General features: G+C 43.4%; 1 protein-coding gene across 9 annotated transcripts in view; it reads left to right on the forward strand.

The window, feature by feature from the left end:
- The window catches only part of rbl1 (retinoblastoma-like 1 (p107)), a 119,697-nt gene extending 109,421 nt beyond the window's left edge, over positions 1-10,276 (forward strand). For all 9 annotated transcript variants that reach the window (XM_041204572.1, XM_041204577.1, XM_041204574.1 and 6 more), the window contains exons 21-22: positions 1,990-2,154; positions 5,540-10,276. In XM_041204572.1, the coding sequence (XP_041060506.1) occupies positions 1,990-2,154; positions 5,540-5,710 (336 nt within the window). In that variant the 3' untranslated portion in view covers positions 5,711-10,276. The remainder of the gene's footprint in view (positions 1-1,989; positions 2,155-5,539) is intronic.
- The last annotated feature ends 15,494 nt before the right edge of the window (positions 10,277-25,770 follow it).

Here is a 25,770-nt window from a genome sequence, read left to right on the forward strand (position 1 = left end):
GCCTACTTAAAATGGCGGCGTGGACCCAATGAAGGGCGCTAATCGGGTTTGCGCCCATCCCTACACAACCCCCCCTCCTCCCCAACGGGGGAGAAATTTTTCCCTGTTTTTCACAATGGTACCCCTTTAATTCACCTGGAGCTCCTGATGCCAGCAGCTCTGCCCCTCCTGAGGAGGATGTTGTTTCTCATCGCTAGCGGACCCAAAATCTGAGAGTCGTGACCCCATTGCCAGCTGCTGCCTTCCTTGTGTTCAGGTGACCCACCAGTTGCATCTGGTAGCCTTGCGATGCCAGTAGAGTGACAAACCCCTGCACTGCTCGACGCTTACTGCCCACCCTCCCTGCAGCCTACCTTGACTGGATGGCACATGTATGCCAGTGCCAAGTCCCCCTCTGCGTCATTTACCATTTCATGGGACTCGCCTAATTCCCTGGGGCAGCCATGACTGGCTTCCGGCTGTGTGTCCACCTTTGTTCACCTGGTCACCAGACAGCTCAAGCAGCCCCTGTGCCCCCATCAGAATTAGAATATGCCTATTAATGCTCTCAATGAGCATGCCTAACAATTTTAATTGGCACTGTTAATGGATCAGGAGCATAACAGGGTCGCCCTCTCCCCACTCTGGTGAATCCTGGTGCCAGGAAACTGGTACCCTGGCCAGCGCCAGTATTTTTGTACCCCCATCCACCTCCATTCCCACCTCTGGCGAGACCTGAAATTTCAGCCCCATGTGGTTTGCATGTGTATTTATTAAATCTCCCTGAACACAGACCGATCTGACAAGAAATGAGGCAAATGTAAATGCAAAATACTGCGGATGCTGGAAATCTGAAACAAAAACAAAAAATGCTGGTAAAACTCAGCAGGTCTAACGGCATCTGTGGAGCTAATGAAGAAGTGAGGCAAAATTTGGTTCAATTTGTTGAGCTCCTTTATTCCCTGATAAGGTGAACATACAGAGTGATAGTTGTTGATTAGATTCATATATATCATAGGAATTGCTAGATGAGAAAAGACTATGTGCCACCTGGTTATCCCATTTGAGCGGGTTGTTTTGATTAACTTAAACAGATCAGCTCCTTTGCATCCTGACTTTTTGACCCTGCTTTTTCGTCAGCTACAGTTTCTGTTGCAAAAGCTGGACTAATTTTTAATGCTTTATTCCTGATCACTTCCAGTCAGAGAGAGATCAAAAACCTTCCAGCACAATGAACTATGGAGACAGGCCACCAAATTGATTACTATTTCCATTGAAATGAGCTCATTAGCTTCTTAACTATCTACTGTCCCGGATTCCTTTCTTCCCTTAAAGTATTGTGTTATCCTTTAAAATTGAGTGTGATATTTTCCAAATCCTTACTGTGGAAAAATGATCGAAAAAATCCAAAAAGTTGACCCAGAATATTTCTTCTAAGAAATAGTAGACAGTGACATCACATTGCGACAAATCAGCAGTGTAATGGCCCAGATTTGTCTTCTCACACTGCTGGGTGCCCATTACAGCCTTGCTACCATGAATCCTGTTCGTCCTTCAAGGCAAAGGTGACCATTTTCATCATCTGAGGTGTTTGGTAGGGTTCCAGTGGGTATGTAAATGACTATTAAGGCCAACAGCTCGAACAAAACCCAATCGTAAAACCCTGTCATATTTGTAGCAATACTATGCAGAAGTGCAAAGGGGTTACACTGCTTCTTCCTTTGTGGGAAAATGTTTGGAAAATACTTCTTGGTCTGCTATATTCAATTGCACCTTCTTGTATCCATTGGGATGGTGCTTGGGAAAAATTAGTTTGGCTGGTAGTGGGGTGAAGAAATCCATGTGTAGAGAAGCCTGTGTATATCATGGTATGTGGAATAGACTCCAGGCATGATTCCCGAATAATCACCTTTGGGATTGTTTAATAACTGGATTTTAAAACTGGGGTGTATGGATTTTAATTCCATTGTATCAGCATCAAACTACAGCTTTTGACTTTGACCTTGACAGGTGGAAGCTCCGCCATTGTCACCTTTTCCAAATGTTAAACCCCATCCTATATCTCCACGACGGATATCACAGCGACATGCGGTCTATATCTCCCCTCACAAGAATGGCACCTCCCTCACACCGCGCACAGCCATGATGTACAGATTTAACCGGAGCCCATCAAAGGTGAGTTGTTGCTCACATTGGTCATGTTTGTGGTTCTGTTTCAGGTTTATTTAGCAGATTAAATATCTTTTTTTTTAAATTAGATCATTAGCATCTTAACTATGTAATATCTCTGGCTACTTTATTTCCTTGCAGTAATGCTCTATCCTTTAAAATACAACATTAAGGGTAACATTTTCCAAATCTTTCCCGTGGAAAAATGGTCAAAGTATCCAGAAAGTTGATCAGGGAAATGGCTGGAGGCTCTTAAGGATGTTTATGAAGCCTTCGACTGTTCTACTAAAGACATGCTAGGAAATAAACTGCGTTTTTAGCAACATTTTTAATTGCACCAGTCATTTGTGCTACTGGGGAAGTGAGTGGATGACTAACTTGCTCTTTTAATTGCCTGTCCCTGACCTCAGAGGTAAATGAGAAACTAAAGGTGGTTGGTCCATTTTCTCTCCCTCATTGGAAGCTTGTGGAAGTAGCGATCTGTAATAACCTGAATAATACGCTGTCATACTGAACCATTCACACAAGGAAGGTCCCAGGATTAAAGGCCGCATCTCAGAAATTATGGAATTAACTGGACAAAATATGTGTGTGGCAGAATAGTGGCTGATAAAATTTAACGCAGATAAGTGTATAATGTACACACAAAAATCGACAACACATGTACATGGTAAATGGCGTTGAATAGCGATGGATAAAGTTGAAAAGACCTAGGCGTTTCCACGTTCGATAGAACTAATAGGATATTGAACGATGTAGCCAAATTAGTAGAATATAAATCCAAGTAAGTGGTGTTCGGGTGATCAGCCTGTATAGGATTCCATTCAAAGCACATCTTGAGGGCTGTTGTGGTCACCAGGACACAAGCAGATATTCAGGTACTGGGGCCAGAGTACAGGAAAGAGCCACAAGCCTGATCTCCAATGTGAGGAGTGTGTTGTAACAAAAGACAGGAGCAACCTGAGCTTCTTGGCCTTGAAAAGTGTCTCTGAGATGTGATCTTATATTAGAGAATGGTAGCTGTGGAATTTTACTTCAAATTAAATTGCTGGAATAGGGCAGGAGGGCACAAAGTTCAGCTAGTTAAAAAGTAGGAAGGATTGAAAACTGGAAATTCTCCTTTCCAAGGGCAGAATTTTACATCCTGCATGGGCGTGCGCCCAACCCGATCAGGAGTAAAATAGTGCGCAGTGACGCCAGGCAAGCGTCCCAGTGTCATCTTACACGATATTTCGCAAGGGTCAACAGCGCACCCAGCGGCAATTAAGAAGCCTTTTAAAGCCCTTAAGCAAATAATTAATTTGTATTTTTCGTTACCTGTCCAACCTTACGGTTGGCGGTTGGGCCAGTAGGCCAGACGGCCTTTGCATTTTTACGAAATCTCATCCACAGGCAGGATGAGGTTTCCAACAGCAAATAAAAACACAATAAAGAAATTTTTAACATCATAGAACCATAGAACACTACAGCACAGAAAACAGGCCATTCGGCCCTTCTAGTCTGCGCCAAAATATTATTCCGCTAGTCCCATTGACCTGCACCTAGTCCATAACCCTCCAGACCTCTCCCATCCATGTACCTATCTACTTTATTCTCAAAACTTAAGAGTGAGCCTGCATTTACCACGTCAGATGGCAGCTCGTTCCACACTCTCACCACTCTCTGAGTGAAGAAGTTCGCCCTAATGTTCCCCCTAAACCTTTCCCCTTTCACCCTAAAGCCATGTCCTCTCCTGTTTATTTCTCCTAATCTAAGTGGAAAGAGCCTACTCGCATTTACTCTGTCTATACCCCTCATAATTTTGTAAACTTCTATCATATCTCCCCTCATTCTTCTACACTCCAAGGAATAAAGTCCTAACCTGCTTAATCTTTCCCTGTAACTCAACTCCTTAAGACCCGGCAACATCCTAGTAAATCTTCTCTGCACTCTCTCAATCTTACTGATATCCTTCCTGTAGTTAGGCAACCAGAACTGCACACAATACTGCAAAGTTGGCCTCACCAATGTCTTATACAACCTCACCATAACATCCCTACTCCTATACTCAATACTTTGATTTATGAAGGCTTTTAACATGTGACTCAGTCACATGAAGAGGGACATGTGGGACATGTTTATATCATTTTTAAAATCTTTATGTGTGTACAATTTTTCGGCTCCCTGAGGCAGCTTTGTGCCCTCAGAGAGCTTTCAGTGTGCGGAGCCCCCATACATGTGCAGACTTCAGCCCTCGCCCTTCTCCTGCCCCCACCGCAGCAGCACTGAGCTTCTCAGCGCGCCATTCATGCTGACTGGCCGGTAACTGGCTAGCTAGTGTGAATTTGAGGTTGAGGAGCTTTTCCCGGCTGCTCCTAGGCCCACCCGCCACGCCTACCTGACAAAGAGAAAATTCTGCCCCAAGAATTGATTATGCTTTGTGCAATAAAACTCTCAGACTGGTGGAGAAAACACTGGAATCAACTGACCTGCATTAGCTCCCAGTTAAGACGCCTCAATTTTTAAAAATGCAACCTCAATTTTCAAATCCTTGCCCCCCTCCCTATCTCTGTAACTTCCCCAGCACCACAACCCTTCAAAATAACTGCACTTTTCTAATTCTGGCCTTTTGAGCCCGATTTTAATTGCAGTACCATTAATGGCCATGCCCATAGCTCTGGAGTTCCTTCTCTAAACCTCTCTACCTCATTTTACTCCTTACACACGCTCCTTAAAACCTAGCTCATGGACCAAACTTTGGTCACCTGCCCTAATATCTCCTTATATGGTTCAGTGTCAGATTTTGTTTAAAATGCTTCTGTAAAGTGCTATGGGATGTTTCACTAATCAAAGCTGCTATGTAAATACTAGCTGTGTTGAATCATTCAAGAGGCAATTAAATGCTGCAATAGGGGAACTGTCGGATTTTTTGAATGAATGAACATGAGCCAATGGCTCTCATCATCTATAATTATCTTGTGATGCCAGGCCTCTGCTGAATTATGTCATCTCAGCCAAGGAGGCCATGGGGACACCACAGTTTGCTGCAGCATGTTTCAGCCAGAGAAAAGAAAATTCAGTTGAAATTCTCCATTGTGATTGCTGTTTCATGTATGTGCAGGAGTGCCTCTGTGTGCACGTCTAAGTATGCAGATATTGGCCGAGGTTAAAGTCAATTGTGATGGCTTACCCACCTCTGGATCACATGTGGAGAATGACTTTTCAGGTCACTTACTAGATTACCCAATTCACCTATGAAACTGTAGCTCAGTACTTTGGAGGAGGGATGAGGCAACAAAATTGGATGGAGGGGATAAAATATCTGCATGTTAAAAGTTAGAATTATAAAAATTCCAGTCATAATTTAATTGATGATTAGTTGTCTGTCTCTCTTGTTTCAAAATTTTCACAGAATCTCAGGGATATCAACTGTATGATCAAACAGGGCGAGCGGCTTAGCAGGAAGCGGGCGTTCACCATGGAAAGTGACAGCGAGTCTCCAGCAAAATGTCTCTGCCAAGAAAACGATGACATTTTGTTAAAGCGACTGCAGGATGTCGTCAGCGAGCGGGCAAACCGCTGAAAGCAATGCCGCACAACATAACGCTTGTTCTGCTTAGGGTTTATTATGTAGCGTTCCTAGGATCAGATTTGTATGAGAATATAGAGTATTATTATGTGTAGAAATCCTAGAAACCTGCCACATTCAGCCATCAGGCTGGGCATAGCCACCAGACCCCTGTGTACATCTTTTCCCTTAAATCAGTTATTCATTGAGAATAGACATTGAATACAAGGGTCATAGGCTACTAAAATGTCTCCAAATCAATCATCAGAAATCTCACTCTCTGGGCGTGCTGTGTGTGCAACTGTTAGTCAAGAGCAAGGAATCAGCATTTCATACCAGTGCCAGTTTCACAGTTGCCTGAAGTATGCTTTGACCTTGAATGCAGTTAAATAATAGTTTCAGACGTCAGAAAGAGAGCCTTTGGGATATCTGTAGCTTAGCTTGGCCGGCATGTTTCAGTGATTGGTTTGGATTTAGATTGCTGGCAGTTATTGTAGGTACAAGGAAGTTTCACAAAGCTAACATTTTATAATTATGTGTGATTATTTTTGTGATGGGGGATCAAGTAAATAAAAACTTAACCAAACTGAGACAGCCTAGCAGCTTCTCAGCAAAGTGCTATAATTCACCAACACCACCTGATGCCATGAATTCTCAGAGAGTGGAATGCACTTTATAATTCCTGTCCCCTAGAATAGCTGCAGTGTTCCACTTCACTTATTATGGAGCTGAATGACTCTCCGTACTGACAGCCTACTCACCTACAGTGAACACAGTTGCACTAATCTCCCAATGTGTTGCCCAGAAGGTGCCTTAGAGCAGTGGATTAATAGAATCTGGAGCCTTTTGTGCAAGTTTTATGCTTGTTTAATGGAGGGATCCTGGTGCTGGGGAAGTGGAACAGTTTCCATTTTGGACACCCTGTTCCAGCTCCAACCATCTTCCAAGTCAGGTAAAACACCAGTGCAGAGTTACGCTCTCTCCTGTTTGTCCCAATTTATTGCAGCACCAATCTCAGGAGAGCACCTTACTGCATCAGTGTGACATTTTCTCATTTCACATAGCCTCCATCCTGTGGCCCCTGAGACTGTCAGTATTAGTGCCAGTCAGTGACATCAGCTATAAAGTGCCTTATTGCCATCACTACATTGACTGATTCTTTTAAGTTTAGCTGAGGTGGGTGGGCATGAATAAAGCACTCATTCCAGTTTACCTTGAATTTGTAATCTTTACTGAGAATTTTAGTTGTTAATTTTAGTTCCGACTTTAACCAGGAGTAGTATAGACCATAGAAAACGCAATGCAGTTGGGAGGTGGTATTAGAATTTTCACGAATCTGTTTTTCGCTGGGTTTCTGCCTGAAGAGGGATTGTGAGGAACAGCCTTTCCAGTAAACCTGATGCCTTGCTGAATTTTCTTGCCAGTCTGTTGCCCCTTTTCTCCTGTCTTGGTGAGAATAGTGTATTTTTCTATCTGCCTTTAAAATTTTAAATGCACATCTGTATCCATGTGGACTTTGGCATTTACACCCCTCGATATTTTAAAATCTTGTAGCCATAGTTGCCAAAACCTCTACATGTCCCAAGGATACTATTTGTGTGTTGCAGAAAGCATTAACATATCACATTTTCATAGATGTGACACTCACTTTCTCCCAGTGATGGTGATCTTGTGCTAATGAAGCATCAGGTTATATCCCGGGCAATCTAAGTGGTACAGTGAGATTAAACATTGTCCTGTCACCTGCAAATTGCATTTGAATGTAACCCCAGATAAGAGGAAATACCCTGTTTTCTATTTTTAATGAATTTGGGCAGTTTCAGTTCTTCTGCATCCACAGCTCAAAACTGCCCCTAAATTGACAGTTTTGATCAGATCACAAAGTTGACAGATAATTTTTTGCTTTACCTAACCCAATGTCCATCACATGGGCCATAGGAGTTCAAGAAGGCAGCTCACCACCACCTTCTCAAGGGCAATAAGGGATGGGCCGTAAATGCTGGCCAGCGATACTCACACCTCATGAAAGAATTTTTTAAAATGTGGAAGCGCATCGCAAGTTTAAGAGCCTCCAAGTCCAGTTACTGTGGAATCCATTTCAGTAAAAATATGTGTTTGCCTGATACAGAATGCAAACTCTCCCTGGAGAGACACACCCCACTTACCCAGGTTGTAAAGCTATCATAGTCATTAACTAATGATAAGGTAGGGGAAAAAGATTCAATTGTAGTTTTTAACAGGGAATTGGATAAACACTTGAAGGAGGGAAAACCTGCAGGGATACAGAGAAAGAACTAGGGTTGGTCTTCAAAAGAGCAGGTGCAGATTCAATGGGCCGAATGCCTCCTGCACTTTGATTCTATGAATTGAAACAGTTCTGCTGGAGCATTGATATAATTCTCACTGTTGCTGCAACTACCATTCCCCCACACCCCATTAAGGCATTGACTTGGTCTCATCCTTGTCATTCAATTAGTGAGCCAGTTTGGCTGGCTGGCCATTCTTCCAACAGTAACTCTTTCAGAGTCAAACAATTAAACTAAATTAACAAAATGAGGGATAAAGTAAACACAGCCCCTAAGTTAGGTTAGCTGTAAAACCAAAGACAAAGTTTAAATAAAACTTGCAAACATAAAATCAAAATGTGATTAAGAGGGTCATTAAAGCACCTCAGACCCCCCCACCCCACCCCCGGAGCCCACCAGGCACGAAAGGCCTCGACAGTGCCGGCAGACACCGATGCATCCAACAGTATGCAGACCTGCCTTTCTGACCAATTGAAGTATCCAATTACTGAGTCAATCACAGAGACTGGACCAGATTCTAAAAAGACTGTTACCGCTCTCATACCTCAAGGTTTAGGAAATAATAAGTGTCACATTGCTGCTGTGCAGAGGTACAATGTTGGACAGAACAGAGAGAGCTTTATTGTGAATCAAACCAAAGTTTTATCTGACCTGATATTAGTGAGCAGAAAAATTCATAAGAGATATTAAATATGTTTGAAACAATAAGGATCCTTACTGGTGCTATTTTCAAACAGTGGGTAACATTTTGGGCCACACTAGATTATTAGCTGAGTTTAAGAAATTCACTAATAACCTAAAGTCAATAGTATTAAGAATACACAGCAGGCCAGTCAGTTTCTGAAAGAGAAAGATAGGTTAATACTTCAGGTGTAGACCTTCATATATCAGTGGTGCTTTGTTCACTCCCTTATATTACTAATCCCTCCTTGACCGCGCACAGAAAAGACTCCAGTGTTATCCCATTATTCCACAGATACTTGATTTTATCTATATTTGTAGGGTGTTACAGCTTTCAATTGACTTTCTGACCAGCAGCAATGAGTGCTCCATCTCTAGAGGGTTCTCCAAGGATTTCTAAGTGACTCCTGCAAGGTCTGTGTGTTTATCACTATTGCGATAAGCTACGGTGATTTAATATATATATTGTGTAGCATCTACACGCGCCTTTCTCTCCTTTCTACATATATTTTCTGTTGCGAAAAAGAGGGTGGGAGTTGTCATTATCATGTATATTTGTATAGAGCTTAAGTTTTAGATTATCCTATGCATTAATATTTGTACTTTGAATGCTTTGTGTATGGAACTAAGAGACAATTTCAGTTTTTATGTGAGAAAGAAAATGTTAAGGAAATTATCAATTCTGATTTATTTTTTTCTTGCCCAGGATTTTAGGTTTTTTTTAAGGAATTGTTTTAATCCTCTCTGAACATTAACAGCTAGCTTATCACTTCCAGCTATGTCCCTAGACCAGAGGGGAGTTTGGAGGAGAGGGCAGCCAGATGAGGAACTCCTAACTTCTCTCCCTTACTTCTGCTGGGAGGATAGTCTCCACTGCACAGCAGCTCAACTTCAAACACTCAATCTGGTGAGGCAGTCCGTTGTTTGGCAGTGAAGTTCCTTATATCAGTTTTACTTCTGGGTTCTACAGATGGGCAGTGGGGAGAACATTTCCGGGAGGTAGTTATATGTTTGCAACGTCCTAAATATATAGGTGTAGAATTTCTATGGGTTTTCCTGATCATCATAACTGCGACAGAAATCCCATAGGAATGGCATGAATTGCACTGTTTCAACAAGATTTCTGTCAACATTTGCAGGAGATTGGGGGAAATTCCCATTGAAATTCTACCGTCTGATATCCAGAGAGCTATGTGATAAATGGTAATGATCATTAATCCAGTTATTGGACAAAATCTTGCTGTTGTACTTATAGCGTTGCTAACATATAGCTGCCAGAGGAACTCATCCCCTCTTCCTCCAACTTATAGTGAGCTGAGGAATTTTCTCAATTCCCCCCACCGCTGCCCACCAGGAATTGACAGCTTGTAGTGTGATGTACTGGGCTTCCGATGAGAAAAATGGCCAAACAATGAGGAGAAGTGGGAGATTGTATTTTATTGAATACTAAAACATCTTATGATGACTTTCAAAGATTTCCATTTAGTGTAAAGTGCACTTTTTACCTGTGTGTGACAGAAGTGACACTGCCAGCTTAAATATATCTTCTATTTTTGGGACTTCGTTTTAATAAAAGAAAAAATATTTACCACCAGTCATTCTTTTTCTGTCAATTCTTACTGCTCAGAACCTTCATTCCCAGACGCATGTCTTATATTCTATTAGATTTTACTTTCTGTTGGACTGTTTCACTAATGTTTTACGTGGATTAATGCCTTTTTTGAAATATTTGCATGTAACATTTGCTATTTATTCCGCTAATGGTGTCAGTGGTGGTTCATTGGGTAACACTCTTGCCTCTATGTCAGAAGGTCATGGGTTCAAGGCCCACTCCAGAAACTTGAGTGCATAATCCATGCTGCTGTATTGAGGGAGTACTGCACTGTCAGAACTGCCATTTTCTTTTGGAAGAGACATTATATTTGCTATGATCCCCATAGAGACTGTTAATTTTTAAAATGAGATGAATTTCCCAGTGACTGACAAATAACCTGGTGGACAAGATTTCACATTTTAAAACTTTTACTGTAACAAACAAAATCAACATAGATCAAACATTACTTAACAAGCAGCTAATACATCAAGCTGAAGAAAACATGCTTTTGGATTAACTAACTAATGTAATCGAAATATGGCTTTTCCTTTCACGATCTCCTGCACTTCTGGCAGATGTGTGACACTACAGGAACAGCTCCAAAGTATCTCCTAGCTCTCCGGCAGGCTTGCTTCTCCACACCGCGCTGGTTCAAAACTTCCAGTGTCCTTCGAAAACTGTAACGCTCAGCCCGAGTTCTCTGGATTTTCACCAAAAAGGTCCACCTTGGCAATTCCCTAAATCTCCATGATCTCCGTCTGTTTTCTTCCCTTCCCTTCAAACAGAAAACTAACTCTTAGAAGTATCCTTCTTGGTCAGTAGCATAAAACAGCCTACCTGCTTCCCCACAGCAATAGCTTTTTTGTCTCTCTGCTCCTCAGAAAACAGCTGCCCTTTTTTTTTTGAGAGACATTTTTGAAAAGTGTTAAAATCAGTGTTTCAATAGGTTTCTGCTTGAGTTTCTCTCCCCATAGTAACCAGGACACATGGACATGTCCAAACTGGGGTATATCATGACTGTACCACCTCTCTTTTCAGAACATTCTGTTTCACCTTAAGGTAGAAGAGATATTTTAAAACATTAACTATCTTATAAAGTTCAGCGTTCATGACGCACTGAGGTTTCTTCTGACCTTTCATGTGGACATAAAAGATCCCACAGTACTCTTTAGAAGAGCAGGGAAGTTCTCCCTGGCCAATATGTACCCCTCAACCAACATCACAGAAACAAATTTCTATAAATATACCCACAAATGAAGGTATAAGTGTCTGTCTGGAATGGAACTGAAACCCAAAGCTGCCTAACACAGGATTAAAACTAAACTGAGTTGACAGGAATGCAGAAAGTCTAATGAAACTTGAGTTAAATTTAAATATATCAGAGACAACCTCCTCAGAGGAACATTTGTGCTTTTTAATAATTAAAATTTGCAACTGCTGTTGAAATTCAGAACATCTAGTCTTCAAATTAACACACACTAAAACACACATAAAAAACGTCCTAGGAGACTGATCATATCCATAAGGATCGTTTAAAAATGCTATCAAAGAACACACAAAAAGCGCACCTCTCATTTCCCTGTGTGCTTCACGGCCAAATTACATAAGAATTGTAGTAATTTGTTTGCAGGAAAAAATGGCAGGTAATTTTCACACAACAAGGTCGCACAAACATTTAGAAATAACCGATCCCATGGTACTATATCAAAGAAGAGCAGGTTGTTCTGGATATTATCAAATCCCCAACCAGCAGCACCAATAAATAGATTTGCTGTTTGTGAGATATTGTACATAAATTGGCTGCTTTGTTAGCTACCAAGCAATGACTAAACCCCAATCATTCATCAGCTGTGAGGTGTTTTACAATGTCATAAGGAGATAATGAGGAGGGGTTTTATAATTTCAAGCTCATTCATTAAAAGTTTTCTTTTGAACTCCAACTCTGGAAGACAAAACTTGTTAAAGATGTGGAGTTTCCCCACAAGATGGTGCTGTGTAACCAACGAAGGAACGTTATCCTCCCATTGCACAACCCAAGCAGCAAATGACATTTAATTTGGACGACACAGGTCCAGGCAACAAATTTGGGCATCACAACAAACGCAAAATGGGCCCTGCATTAGCATGGCTGTGAACTTCTATGGTTACTTATGTCAGATCAAGTGATGGAATATCTTCAATTCATGCTGTACTGTTGCTTTCTCTTCCTGAGGCTCATGTGGCTGGACATACAACAGTTACTGGGTATCTGAAAGCAGGAAATCAGGAGGGGTAGGTTGCTGTGAGGGAAGGAAGGTGGGGTAGGAGCAAGAGGTCCATGGTCACACATCCTGCCAACCATGCCAACTAGCAGGATGAGGATGTGGTGGGAGTTGAAAATGGGCATCAGGCAGGAACATACCATTATCCTCAATGTTCCCAGTAATGCTAAACGCAATGGGCTCCATCGCACCTGCCCCATAATGCTGAGAGCCATCTCCTCCATAGGGCTCAGGCAATACAGGCCTTTTGTCCCCCATCAGGCCTGCTCCCTTATGTTGTGTACCATTTTGTCCTGTAAGAGAGAGGGAAGAATGTTATTAAATGTGTAGTGCTGTGTTTGGTTGATGCACATATCATAGCTGAATACAAACAGTGATAGGTGGTTCTAAGGCTGGCAGCATTGGTAGGTACGTTAGGATGAGATGGAGTAAATTCATGTTTGACATGAGTCCTGAGTGCCAGGGACTGCTGCTGGGAGTGTTATGGGATGTGGTGTATTTAAGAGGTTGATGGTATGGTGGGAAGGAGATGCATTTGTTGAACGTGACCACCCATACAAGGTCATTACACTTCTTGTAACACTGCGATCAGGTCCCCCTGGCCATCTGTTCCAACTCCCTGCTGAAGGTGACGCTTCAGGGCCTCCTCACCCTCTCCTGTGGAATCATAACAAATTGCCCCCTGCCCACCTTCACCACTCATGCCTCCAGTGCTGCATCCATCACCCTGGAACCCTCTCTCTGTCCCCATGTTCCATTCCATGCCTCCAGTGCTGCATCCATCACCCTGGAACCCTCTCTCTGTCCCCATGTTCCATTCTCCATGTTTTAAATTTCAGCAATGTAATTCGGTGCTGCTTCCCTATGAAGAGGAACAGCTTGTCTTCAAGAAGAGACGGCTGGTTGCACCACTGCATACTCTCAACATAGCCCTGTTTGGGCCCCTGCTGAGTGCAGAGACAGATACAGTGAGAAGAGGACAGAAAAGGCAAATAACCCACTCGGCCCCATGCTACAATCCTGGTAATGGGGTGGAAGCGTCAAGTTAGTTCCTGGCACTTCCTGCAGAACTAGTATGGGTTGATCTCAAATCACAACCCCAGAAATAAAAGGGGACGGATGAGTTTTTAGCCCATCATGTGTGTAGTAGCTCTTTGCTAATTCAATCCAAAATTAGTCCCACTGCTTTGTTCTCCCAATTGCCCTACATCCTCCTTCAAATGTTCATCCAATATTTTCTTTGAAGATGCAGAGGGTGAAATGGTCTATGCCAATAGCATGAAACAGGTTCATGGCTAATTGGCAACCAGCATTTCACTGCGCCTAATCTTTGCATTGAAGTTCACAAATTGATAGTTCAAACCCTAGTTGGCGACTTGTTTCCTCATCTGTCCCTTTTACCTGGTTTGAAATTAAATACCTTGGCAAGGTTTACCAAGTCCGTGGAAAATAACCGGCACAGAGAAAATTTGCCTGTTGATTCTCTAAAAACCTAATGCATGTTGCTGGTATAGACAAATTTCGCACCCCCGCCCTCCATGTTCTCTGTGGAAAACTCTCATACACCCAATAACTTCTAATTACTCTCCTCACGTTTTACAAATGTAAGGAAATAGGCAGGAAATAAACATAAGGAATAGGAACAGGAGTAGACCATTCAGCCCCTCGAGCCTGCTCCGCCATTCAATAAGATTATGGCTGCTCTTCTTGTGTTTCAACTTCCACATTCCCATCTAACCCCGATAACCTTTGAATCCCTTGCCTAACAAGAATCTATCTATCTTTGCCTTCAAAATATTCTATGACCCCACCTCCACCACCTTCTGATGCAGAATGTTCCAAAGTCAAAGAACCCTCAGAGAAAAAAATTCTCACCTCTGTTGTAAAAGGGTGACCCCTAATTTTAAAACAGTGCCCCCTAGATCTGGACTCACCCACAAGAAGAAACACCCTTTCGATGTCCACCTTGTCAAGGCCGTTCAGGGTCTTGTATACTTCAATCAAATCATCCCTCACTCTTCTGAACTCCAGTGGAAACAAGCCCAGTCTGTCCAACCTTTCCTCATAAGACAACCCACTCATTCCAGGTATCAATCTAGTAAACCTCCTCTGAACCAGCTCCAATGGATTTACATCCTTCCTTAAATAAGGAGACAAAACTGCACATAGTATTCAAGGTGCAGTCTCACCAATGCCCTGTATAACTGAAGCATAACATCCTTACTTTAATGTTCAATTCTTCTCGTAATAAAGGATAACGTTCCATTAGCCTTCATAATTACTTGCTTTACCCTGCATGCTAACTTTTTGTGACTCATACTAGAACACCTAGATCCCTCTGTACCTCAGAATTATGCAGTTGTTCTCCATTTAAGTAATACTCTGCTTTTTTATTCTTCCTGCCAAAGTGAACAACTTCACATTTTCCCACAAACTCCATTTGCCAGATCTTTGCCCACTCACTCAACCTATTTATATCCATCTGCAACCTCCTCATGTCCTCTTCACAACATACTTTCCTACCTATCATTGTGTCATCTGCAAATTTAGCTACCAAGTCTTCATTCTCCTCATCTAAAACATTGATGTAAATCGTAAAAAAGTTGAGGCCTCAGTACAGACCCCTGTGGGACACCACTCATCACAACCTAGAAATCAGAAAAAGACCCATTTATGCATACTCTTTGCTTTCTACCAATCAGCCAATCTTCTATCCAGGCTAATATGTTATCCACTACACCATGAGCTTTTATTTTCCATAATAATCTTTGATGTGGTGCTTTATCAAATGCCTTCCGGAAATCCAATTACAGAACGTCTACAGATTCCCCTTTTTCCATTGCGCATGTTACTCTTTCAAAAAACTCCAATAAATTAGTTAAACATGATTTTCCTTTCACAAAACCATGCTGACTCTTCCCTATTGCCTTGAGCTCTTCCAAGTGCCCAGCTAAAATCTCCTTAATGATCAATTCTAATAACTTTCCCACGACAGATGTCAAGCTAACTGGCCTATAGTTTCCTGCCTCTCTCCCTTCTTGAATAGGGGGGTTATATTTGCTACTTTCCAATCTGATGGAACCTTTCCAGAATCTAGCGAATTTTGGAAAATTAACACCAACGCATCAACTACCTCATTAGCCACCTCTTTTAAGACCCTAGGATGTAATCTATCAGGACCCAGGGACTTGCCAGCCCACAGCTCCATCAATTTGCTTAGTACCATTTCCCTAGGTGATTTCAATTTCACCAAGGTCCTTTCTCCCGTTCACCTCCTGATTTGCAGCTATTACTGGAATGTTTATTGTATCCTCGATAGTGAACACAGAAGCAAAATATTTGTTCATTTCTTCCGCTATTTCCTTATTATCTACTAGTAACTCTCTACTGTCACTCTCTAGAGGACCAACACTCACTTTACTTACTCTTTTCCTTCTTAAATATCTGTAGAAACTCTTGCTATCCATTTTTACATTTCCAGCTAGCTTCTTCTCACACTTTAATTTCTTTCTTCTGATTAACCTTTTAGTCACTCTCTGCTGTTCTTTATATTCTGTCCAATCATCTGTCCTGCCACTCATCTTTGTGGAGTTGTATGGTTTTTCCTTAAGTTTGATGCTTACCTTAACTTCTTACCCGCACTCCTCCCTTTCAAACTGGATGTAAAATTCAATCATATTGTGGTCACTGCTACCTAAGGGTGCCTTTACTCTGAGGTCATTAATTAATCCCGTCACAGTATACAATACCAAGTCTAATATAACCTGCTCTCTGGCTGGTTCCAGAACATGCTGCTCTAAGAAACTATCTCAAAACCATTCTAAGAATTCCTCATCCAGGCTTTTACTGTCAATCTGATTCTTCCAGCTTGTGTGTAGATTAAAATCACCCATGATTATTGCCTTCCCTTTATCACAAGCAGACAATATTTTCCCTTGAGTACTTTGCCCTACACTGTGGCTGCTGTTAGGGGGCCTGTAGAACACTCCCATTAATGACTTTTTCCCCCCTACTGTTCCTCATCTCCACCCAAACCGATTCTACGTTCTGATCTCCTGAACCAAGATCATCTCTAACGATCGCACCAATGCCCTCTTTGATTAACAGTTCTACCCCTCCACCCTTACCTAGCTTCCTATTCTTCTTGAATTTCATTTACCCCCTCAATATTAAGGACCCAGTCTTTGTTGTCCTGCAGCCACTTCTCTGTAATTGCCATCAGGACATCTTTATTTACTTCAACGTGGGCCATCAATTCATTTACTTTGTTATGAATGCCACATGCATTCAGGTAGAGAACCTTCAGTTTTGTCTTTTTGTTACCTTTGTAACATCTGTTGATGTATTCTTGGGTTTTTTCTCTCTGTCCCTTCCTGCCATTCTCTGACCCTCATTTTTCATATTACTATTTTGCTCTCCTCTCTTGACTCTATACCTTGAATTGCTACCTCTACCCAAGCTTGATCCCTCTCAAAACACTGCGGATTCTGGAAATCTGAAACAAAAACAAAAATAGCATTCTGATGAAGAGTCATTTGGACTCTAAACGTTAACTGTGTTCCTGTCCGGAAATGCTGCCAGACCTGCTGAGTTTTTCAGCTATTTTTGTTTTTGTTCCCTCACCCTCTTGTTTAGCTTAAGGCCCTCGCTACTTCCCTAGTTATGCAATTTGCGAGAACACTCGGCCCAGCACAGTTCAGGTGTAAACCGTCCCAACAGTACAGCCCTCACTTTCCCCAGTAACGATGCCAGTGCCCCTCAAACCAGAACCCACTTCTCCTACACCAGCCTTTGAGACACACATTCGTCTTTCTAATCTTATTTGCCTGAGGCCAATTTGCCCATGACTCAGGTAATAATCAAGAGATTATTACCTTTGAGGTTCTGCTTCTTAATTTGGTACCTAGCTCCTCATACGGACTTTGTAGAACCTCTTTCCTAGTTCTACCTATGTCATTGGTACCTAAATGGACCACGACAACTGGATTGTCCCCCTCTCACTGCAAGTTCCTCTCCAGCCCTGAGCAATGTCCCGAACCCTGGCACTGGACAGGCAGCAAGGCTACCTAGACACTCACACTCTTTGCTGCAGAGAACATGTCAATTCCCCTCTCTATACTAGCCCCTGCTACCATTACTGTGCCATGGTCAGTCAGCTCATCCACCTTGCAGACCTCGCTTTCCTCCACACCAGTTGTGAGCACCTCAAACCTGTGACAATTGCAAAGCCTGAGGCTCCTCCCCCACTGTCTGCTCAGTCCCGTTACCAGCCTCACTGACAGTCACGTCCCCCTGTCCCTCACTGACAGTCACATCCCCCTGTCCCTCACTGACAGTCACATCCTCCTGTCCCTCACCGACAGTCACATCCTCCTGTCCCTCACTGACAGTCACATCCTCCTGTCCCTCACTGACAGTCACATCCTCCTGTCCCTCACTGACAGTCACATCCTCCTGTCCCTCACTGACAGTCACATCCCCCTGTCCCTCACTGACAGTCACATCCCCCTGTCCCTCACTGACAGTCACATCCTCCTGTCCCTCACTGACAGTCACATCCTCCTGTCCCTCACTGACAGTCACATCCCCCTGTCCCTCACTGACAGTCACATCCTCCTGTCCCTCACTGACAGTCACATCCTCCTGTCCCTCACTGACAGTCACGTCCTCCTGTCCCTCACTGACAGTCACGTCCCCCTGTCCCTCAGTGACAGTCACATCCTCCTGTCCCTCACTGACAGTCACATCCTCCTGTCCCTCACTGACAGTCACATCCTCCTGTCCCTCACTGACAGTCACATCCTCCTGTCCCTCACTGACAGTCGCATCCTCCTGTCCCTCACTGACAGTCGCATCCTCCTGTCCCTCACTGACAGTCACATCCCCCTGTCCCTCACTGACAGTCACATCCTCCTGTCCCTCAATGACAGTCACATCCTCCTGTCCCTCACTGACAGTCAGATCCTCCTGTCCCTCACTGACAGTCACATCCTCTTGTCCCTCACTGACAGTCGCATCCCCCTGTCCCTCACTGACAGTCACATCCTCCTGTCCCTCACTGACAGTCACATCCCCCTGTCCCTCACTGACAGTCACATCCCCCTGTCCCTCACTGACAGTCACATCCCCCTGTCCCTCACTGACAGTCACATCCCCCTGTCCCTCACTGACAGTCACATCCTCCTGTCCCTCACTGACAGTCACATCCTCCTGTCCCTCACTGACAGTCACATCCTCCTGTCCCTCACTGACAGTCACATCCCCCTGTCCCTCACTGACAGTCGCATCCTCCTGTCCCTCACTGACAGTCGCATCCTCCTGTCCCTCACTGACAGTCACATCCCCCTGTCCCTCACTGACAGTCACATCCTCCTGTCCCTCAATGACAGTCACATCCTCCTGTCCCTCACTGACAGTCAGATCCTCCTGTCCCTCACTGACAGTCACATCCTCTTGTCCCTCACTGACAGTCGCATCCCCCTGTCCCTCACTGACAGTCACATCCTCCTGTCCCTCACTGACAGTCACATCCCCCTGTCCCTCACTGACAGTCACATCCCCCTGTCCCTCACTGACAGTCACATCCCCCTGTCCCTCACTGACAGTCACATCCTCCTGTCCCTCACTGACAGTCACATCCTCCTGTCCCTCACTGACAGTCACATCCTCCTGTCCCTCAGTGACAGTTACATCCTCCTGTCCCTCAGTGACAGTCAGATCCCCCTGTCCCTCACTGACAGTCACATCCCCCTGTCCCTCACTGACAGTCACATCCCCCTGTCCCTCACTGACAGTCACATCCCCCTGTCCCTCACTGACAGTCACATCCTCCTGTCCCTCACTGACAGTCACATCCTCCTGTCCCTCACTGACAGTCACATCCCCCTGTCCCTCACTGACAGTCACATCCCCCTGTCCCTCACTGACAGTCACATCCTCCTGTCCCTCACTGACAGTCACATCCTCCTGTCCCTCACTGACAGTCACATCCCCCTGTCCCTCACTGCTGACCAAGCAGATGACCCTATTCTAAGAGATGGGACTGTCTTCTGGAACAAAGTATCCAGGTATTTCTCCCCCTCCCTTATATTGCGCAGTGTCTGCATTTCGGCTTCCAGATCAATAATCCCGATCTGGAATTCCTCAAGCTGCTTACACTTCCTGTAGATGTGTTTGTTATGGATCGCCTTGGCGTCCAAAAGCCCCCACATTCCACAGCTGCAACATAACACCTGTCCCGCCATTCTAACTTATGGTATTTAGTTAATTTACTTTAATTACTTTCTTCCTATATATGCTACAATTTACTGTTTATTGAATGCTAGTACCACTGACAACTAAAGGTTATACGCATCTTAACTGCAAAGGTATGTGTTTTAGATGTTTGTTCAAATTACTTTATTTTTATTGCTTTATTTATCTTTATTGTTTGATTTTAATTTTAAAGTTTTCAAATTTTGATTTATTATTTTAAAGTTTTAGTTCTTTTTATTTATAGAGGTACCTGAACTCACCTGTCCTAAGCTGGTTTCTCACACACTGTCCTTTAAACCGAGCACTTACCGGCCAATCAACTTACTAGTTTCCTGTGATGTCACAGTATGACCATCTGGTCCATCACAGCTACCCCACACAGTTGTGACTAACACCTCCCAGCAATCGCCTAGCCCTCTGGGAGAGGCAAGAAGCCAATGGCCTTCCTCTCCAACCCAGTGCAACATAATTAGTTCAAGAGACTACAGGACTCCGCTTATATTATCTGGAATTTCACGTACTTTTTATAACATGTGATTTCTGCCCCATCCAAGAACTGATTCTGCTCTCTCTAGACAGTCCACACCTCTCCGTACGAGATGCAAACTTACTCCTAATGGTGTAAGTCATATTGAATTGTACCATTTGATCACCATCACGATTAAACTAACATCTCATATTTCTCATTTTCCGCAGAGAGTAAAAAGTTACTTAATTGATGTCTGGCCAAAGTGGATAACACTTTTGCATAAAGGTAGGCCACTTTACAGGACAGGGAAATTTGAAAGAATTTTTCTTGTTAAAAGTGCTTCTGGGTTATTAAAGGTTTGAAAATCAGGTGTTGGATGCACTGAACTGACTGGATTATATGTGCTTGTCTGCAGTATTCAGAACTGCCACAGGGTGGTGATGGAGATATATATTTATCACTAGAAGTTACACTGAGGGACTGTCTATAAAATGTATCAGTCCGAATTAATGCATGTACAATCAACATCAGCTATTAGAACTGATAAAGCAGCTTTAGTAGCTTATCGCCACCTTCTCAAGGGCAGTTAGGGAGGGTAACAAATACTGGCTTTGCCTGCAATGCTCACATCCCATGAATGGATTTTAAAAAAACCTCGAGGGAGTCACAGAGGGAATTGAACAGACGTAAATCAGGAAAAGTGTTCAGGGAGGTGACTGAATGCGTGGTCATAGTTTCAATGGATATTTCTGAGTCTTGGGGGCTGAGATAATGAGAAGTTGGAGGAGAGAGTCTAGTACAGGGCAAAGAGCAGGCTGGAATCTAATCGATGGGTCCAGTTGGTTTATATATAGGATAACAGATTTCCAGGAGAGAATCTGTATAGCCATGGTCAGTGGTGCTCAGTGAATTATGAGAGGAAAAACCTGGCTGTGAGGCCCTCCACAGCCAAACAGTCTGTTATCACTTAGTCCTGAGGTTCACACACACACACAGTAAAGACTGTGGAGAAGATCCAGAAAGTGCCTGAAACCTCCTTACATCTACTCTGTGTTTGTCCAGCTTCAGCTATGTTTATGGTCCCCTCTAACAGTAGCTGTAATATCGGGCAGATTATAAATCAGGAAATTAGAGGTGAACGTAACAAGGGTAATACAGTAATTCTGCCAGACTTTAATCTTCATATAGAGAGGACAAACGAAATTTGCAGTATAGTTTGGAGGACCAAGTTCATGAAATGTATATTAGATAATTTTCTAGACCAGTCTGTCAAGGAACCAACTACAGAACAAGCTATTCTGGATCTAGTATTGTTCAATGAGAAAGAGTTAATAACTTTGTAGTAAAGGAATCTCGAGGGAAGAGTGACCATAATATGTTAGAATTTTATATTGAAAATATTATATTATATTAAAAATAATTCCATTAAGTCAGAAACTAGGATCTTAAATCTAAAAGCAAGTAGGTATGAGGGTCAAATTGGCTGTGTTAGATTGCTTGAGATATCTTTTAATGTGGTTTCCCAATTGTTAGCATTTAAAGTATTATTCCACAATTTGTAACAAATACACATTGCTTTAAGGCACGAAAACCCTTTAGAAAAAAATGGTCCAATGTGGTTGACAAGAGGAGTTAAAGATAGTCAGCAGGTCTGGCAGAATTTGTGGAGAGAGAAACCGAGTTATGTCCAGCATCCTCAGTTAAAGGTAACATTAGATCAAAGGAAGAGGCTCATAATGTTGCTAAAAATAGTAGTAAGCCTGAGGATTTTTGAATTCAGCAGAGGACTAAGAAATTGGTAAGAAACGTGAATATGAGAAGAGACTAGCAAGAAACACAACAACAGAAAGTAAATAGAAAGAGATTAGTGGAAGTAAATGTGGGCCCACTCGAAGCAGCTACAGGTGAAATTATAATGGTGAATAAGACAATAGCAGATATAACAAATACTTTGTAACTGTCTTCATGGTATAAGACATAAAAAGAAATTTTGAAATAACAGGAGCCCAGTGGTCTAATGAGAATGAGGAATTTAAAGAATCCTAAATAAGTAAAGAAATAGTATCGGAGAAATTAAGGGGACTGAGTAGCAACAAATCGCCTGGACCAGACAACCTGCATCCTAAAGTTTAAAAGTGGAAGGTGCAGGGATAGTGAGAGCATTGGTTTAGATCTTATAGAATTCCTTAGATCCTAGAGCAGTTCTCCAGGATTGGCAAGTAGCAAACATAACCATCGCTAGGAAAAATCAAAATGGGGAACTATAGACTAGTTAGCCTAACATCGGTAGTAGGCAAAATGCTAGAATCTATTATGAAAGACGTGATAACAGGGCATAATAGGAAACGTGATAATAGGAAATCATAATTCGATTAAGCAGACTCAATGTGGATTTATGAAAGGGAAATTATGTTTGACAAATCTGTTTTTTGAGGGTGGAATTGGGATGCAAAAGGGGGAACTAGTTGATGTAACGTGCTTGGATTTTCGAAAAGCATTCGATATAGCACACAAGCTACTACACAAAATTAGGGGCCATGCGATTCAGGTAATATAATCATGGATTGAGGATTAGTTAACAATAGGAAACAGGGAGTAGGAACAATGGGTCATGTTTGGGTTAGCCGGCTGTAATTAATGGGGGACCACAAGGATCAGTGCTTTCGGTTCAACTATTTGAAATCTAATTCAATAACTTAGATGAGGAGACCTAGGGTAACATATCCAAGTTTGCTGACAACATTACATTTGATGGGAAAATAAGTGGTGAGGAGGGTTATAGACAGATCAGGTGAGTAGGCAAGAACATGATTCATGGAGTATAATATGGCAAACATCCTGGGGGTTACCATTGACCAGAAACTGAACTGGACTAGCCATATAGATACTGTGACTACAAGAGTAGGTCATAGGCTTGGGATCCTACAATGAGTAACCCATCTTCTGACTCCCCAAAGCCTGTCCACCATCTACAAAGCACAAGTCAGGAGTGTGATGGAATTATCCCCACTTGTCTAGATGAGTGCAGCTCCCACAACACACAAGAAACTTGACACCGTCCAGGACAAAGCAGCTGAAGATGGTTGGGCCTGGTATACTACCCTGAGGAACTCCTGCAGTGATGTCCTTGAACTGCGATGATTGATCTCCAACAACCACAACCATCTTCCTTTGTATAACTCCAATCAGCAAAGAATTTTTCCCTTGATTCCCATTGATTCCAGTTTTGCTAGGGCTCCTTGATGTTACTATAAAGAGAATATCATTTTTCCCTAATATTACTATGGGATACTGAAGCAGGCTTGTGGGGGCTGTGTGTGTACGTTTGTGTGTATGTATGTGTGTGTGTGAGACTACTTTAATTAGTGAAGACAGTCAGACTGCAAGGTTTAAATCACCATAGGGTTAGGTGTGAAAGGCATTTTGAAGTGGAATAAAAACAGGAAATGCTGGAAAGACTCAGCAGGCCTGACAGCATCTGTGGAGAGAGAAACAGAGTTAACGCTTCAAGCCTGCATGACTCTCTGTGGAGCTCTCTCCCTGGATACCAGGGATCAAGAACGAGAGGGCACAGTTTAAAAGCGACTTCAAAAGAAGCAAATGTGACCTGAGAAAAAACTTTTTCCCACAACGAGTGGTTCGGGTCTGGAATGTACTGCCTGGAAGTATGGTGGAGGCAGGTTCAATCAAGACATTCAAGAGGGCATTAGATGATTATTTGAATAGAAATGATGTGCAGGGTTACGGGGAAAAGACAGGGCAATGGCACTGAGTCATAATGCTCATTTGGAGAGTTGGTGCAGACATGATGGGCCGAATGGCCTCCTATGCCACGAAGATTTTGTGATTCTGGATCCCAAGATCCCATCCTGCTAGACAGAACTCTTTCCCTGGACCCCAGCACCACACACCCTCACCACCTGGACCCCCGCACCACACACCCTCACCACCTGGACCCCCGCACCACACACCCTCACCACACACCCTCACCACCTGGACCCCCGCACCACACACCCTCACCACCTGGACCCCCGCACCACACACCCTCACCACCTGGACCCCCGCACCACACACCCTCACCACCTGGACCCCCGCACCACACACCCTCACCACCTGGACCCCCGCACCACACACCCTCACCACCTGGACCCCCGCACCACACACCCTCACCACCTGGACCCCCGCACCACACACCCTCACCACCTGGACCCCCGCACCACACACCCTCACCACCTGGATTTCCCTGCCTGTATATCCCAGTACCATATTCCCTCCCCACGGAGCTCTCTTCATGTATTCCAACACCACACCTCCTCTAACTGATCATTTCTCCCTCTCCTCTCTAACAGACCTCCCCCACCTTCCTTCCATTGCTTGCTCAGTGTTCATTGCTCCTCCCGTTTCCCCGTGTCACTTGGATTGTATGCTGACAGCAACATTAAGGTGGGATTTTTGTTCAGTTACAGCTGTCAGAGAAAATTAAGTATTGAAATTCAAACTTTTCATTAGGGTTCAGTTATGCTTTCACTAACCCAATTTTACTCGACTTTTTGGCTCAGGCTCTGAGAAGAGCCACGCCTTCTTACTTTTACAAGTTCTTAGAAGTGCTTTCTGTGGTCAAGGCTGATTGAAACCACAGGCTTTACAGATGATATGTTACAGCAGCACTTTTAGCATTTTTCACTGGAAGAAATGCACCAAGGTCACAGCACGTCAGATTCTTTTTGAGGCACATGAGGCTTTGCTATCAGAGGAGATGTAAGTGGAGCTGCAGTCGCTTTTGTGTTTACCACTAAACCAGACAGCAGGTTATTACATCCCCTTTAATATTATTTGTAAAGGTGTAAGACCTTGGCCTCACCTCATTTTTATCTGTATCTGCTTCTTCAGATCTTATTGAATTTACAGCACAAACAATTCAGCCCACCTGGTCCATGCTGGCGTTTGTGCTTCTGACGTGCCTCCTCCCACTCTCTTTATACCATCAGCATAACCCTCCAGTAACTGCTCTCTGAAATTGCCCAGAAAACCATCTAATTATATTCAAGAAGGTGGCTCACTGCCACCCTCACAGCAAAGTGATGGAAGATGTCAGCAACAACACTTGCACCTCAACAACCTGCTCACTGTAACATCGAGTTCGGGTTCCGCCAGGGCCACTCATTTCCTGATCTCATTACAGCCTTTGTCCAAAAGAGCTCAACTCCTGAGGTGAGGTGAGAGTGACTGCCCTCGACATCAAGGCAGCATTTGACCGAGTGTGGCATGAAGGAGCCCCAGCAACACTGGAGTCAGTGGGAATCAGGGGGAAAACTCTCAGCTGGTTGGAGTCATACCTAGCACAAAGGAAGATGGTTGTGGTTGTTGGAGGTCAGTCATCTCAGCTCCAGGACATCACTGCAGGAGTTCCTCAGTGTAGTGTCCTCGGTCATCTTCAGCTGCTTCATCAATGACCTTCCTTCCCTCATAAGGTCAGAAGTGGGGATGTTCACTGATGATTGTACAATGTT

This window comes from Carcharodon carcharias, chromosome 14, assembly GCF_017639515.1.
Source record: "Carcharodon carcharias isolate sCarCar2 chromosome 14, sCarCar2.pri, whole genome shotgun sequence".
Taxonomy (NCBI): domain Eukaryota; kingdom Metazoa; phylum Chordata; class Chondrichthyes; order Lamniformes; family Lamnidae; genus Carcharodon; species Carcharodon carcharias.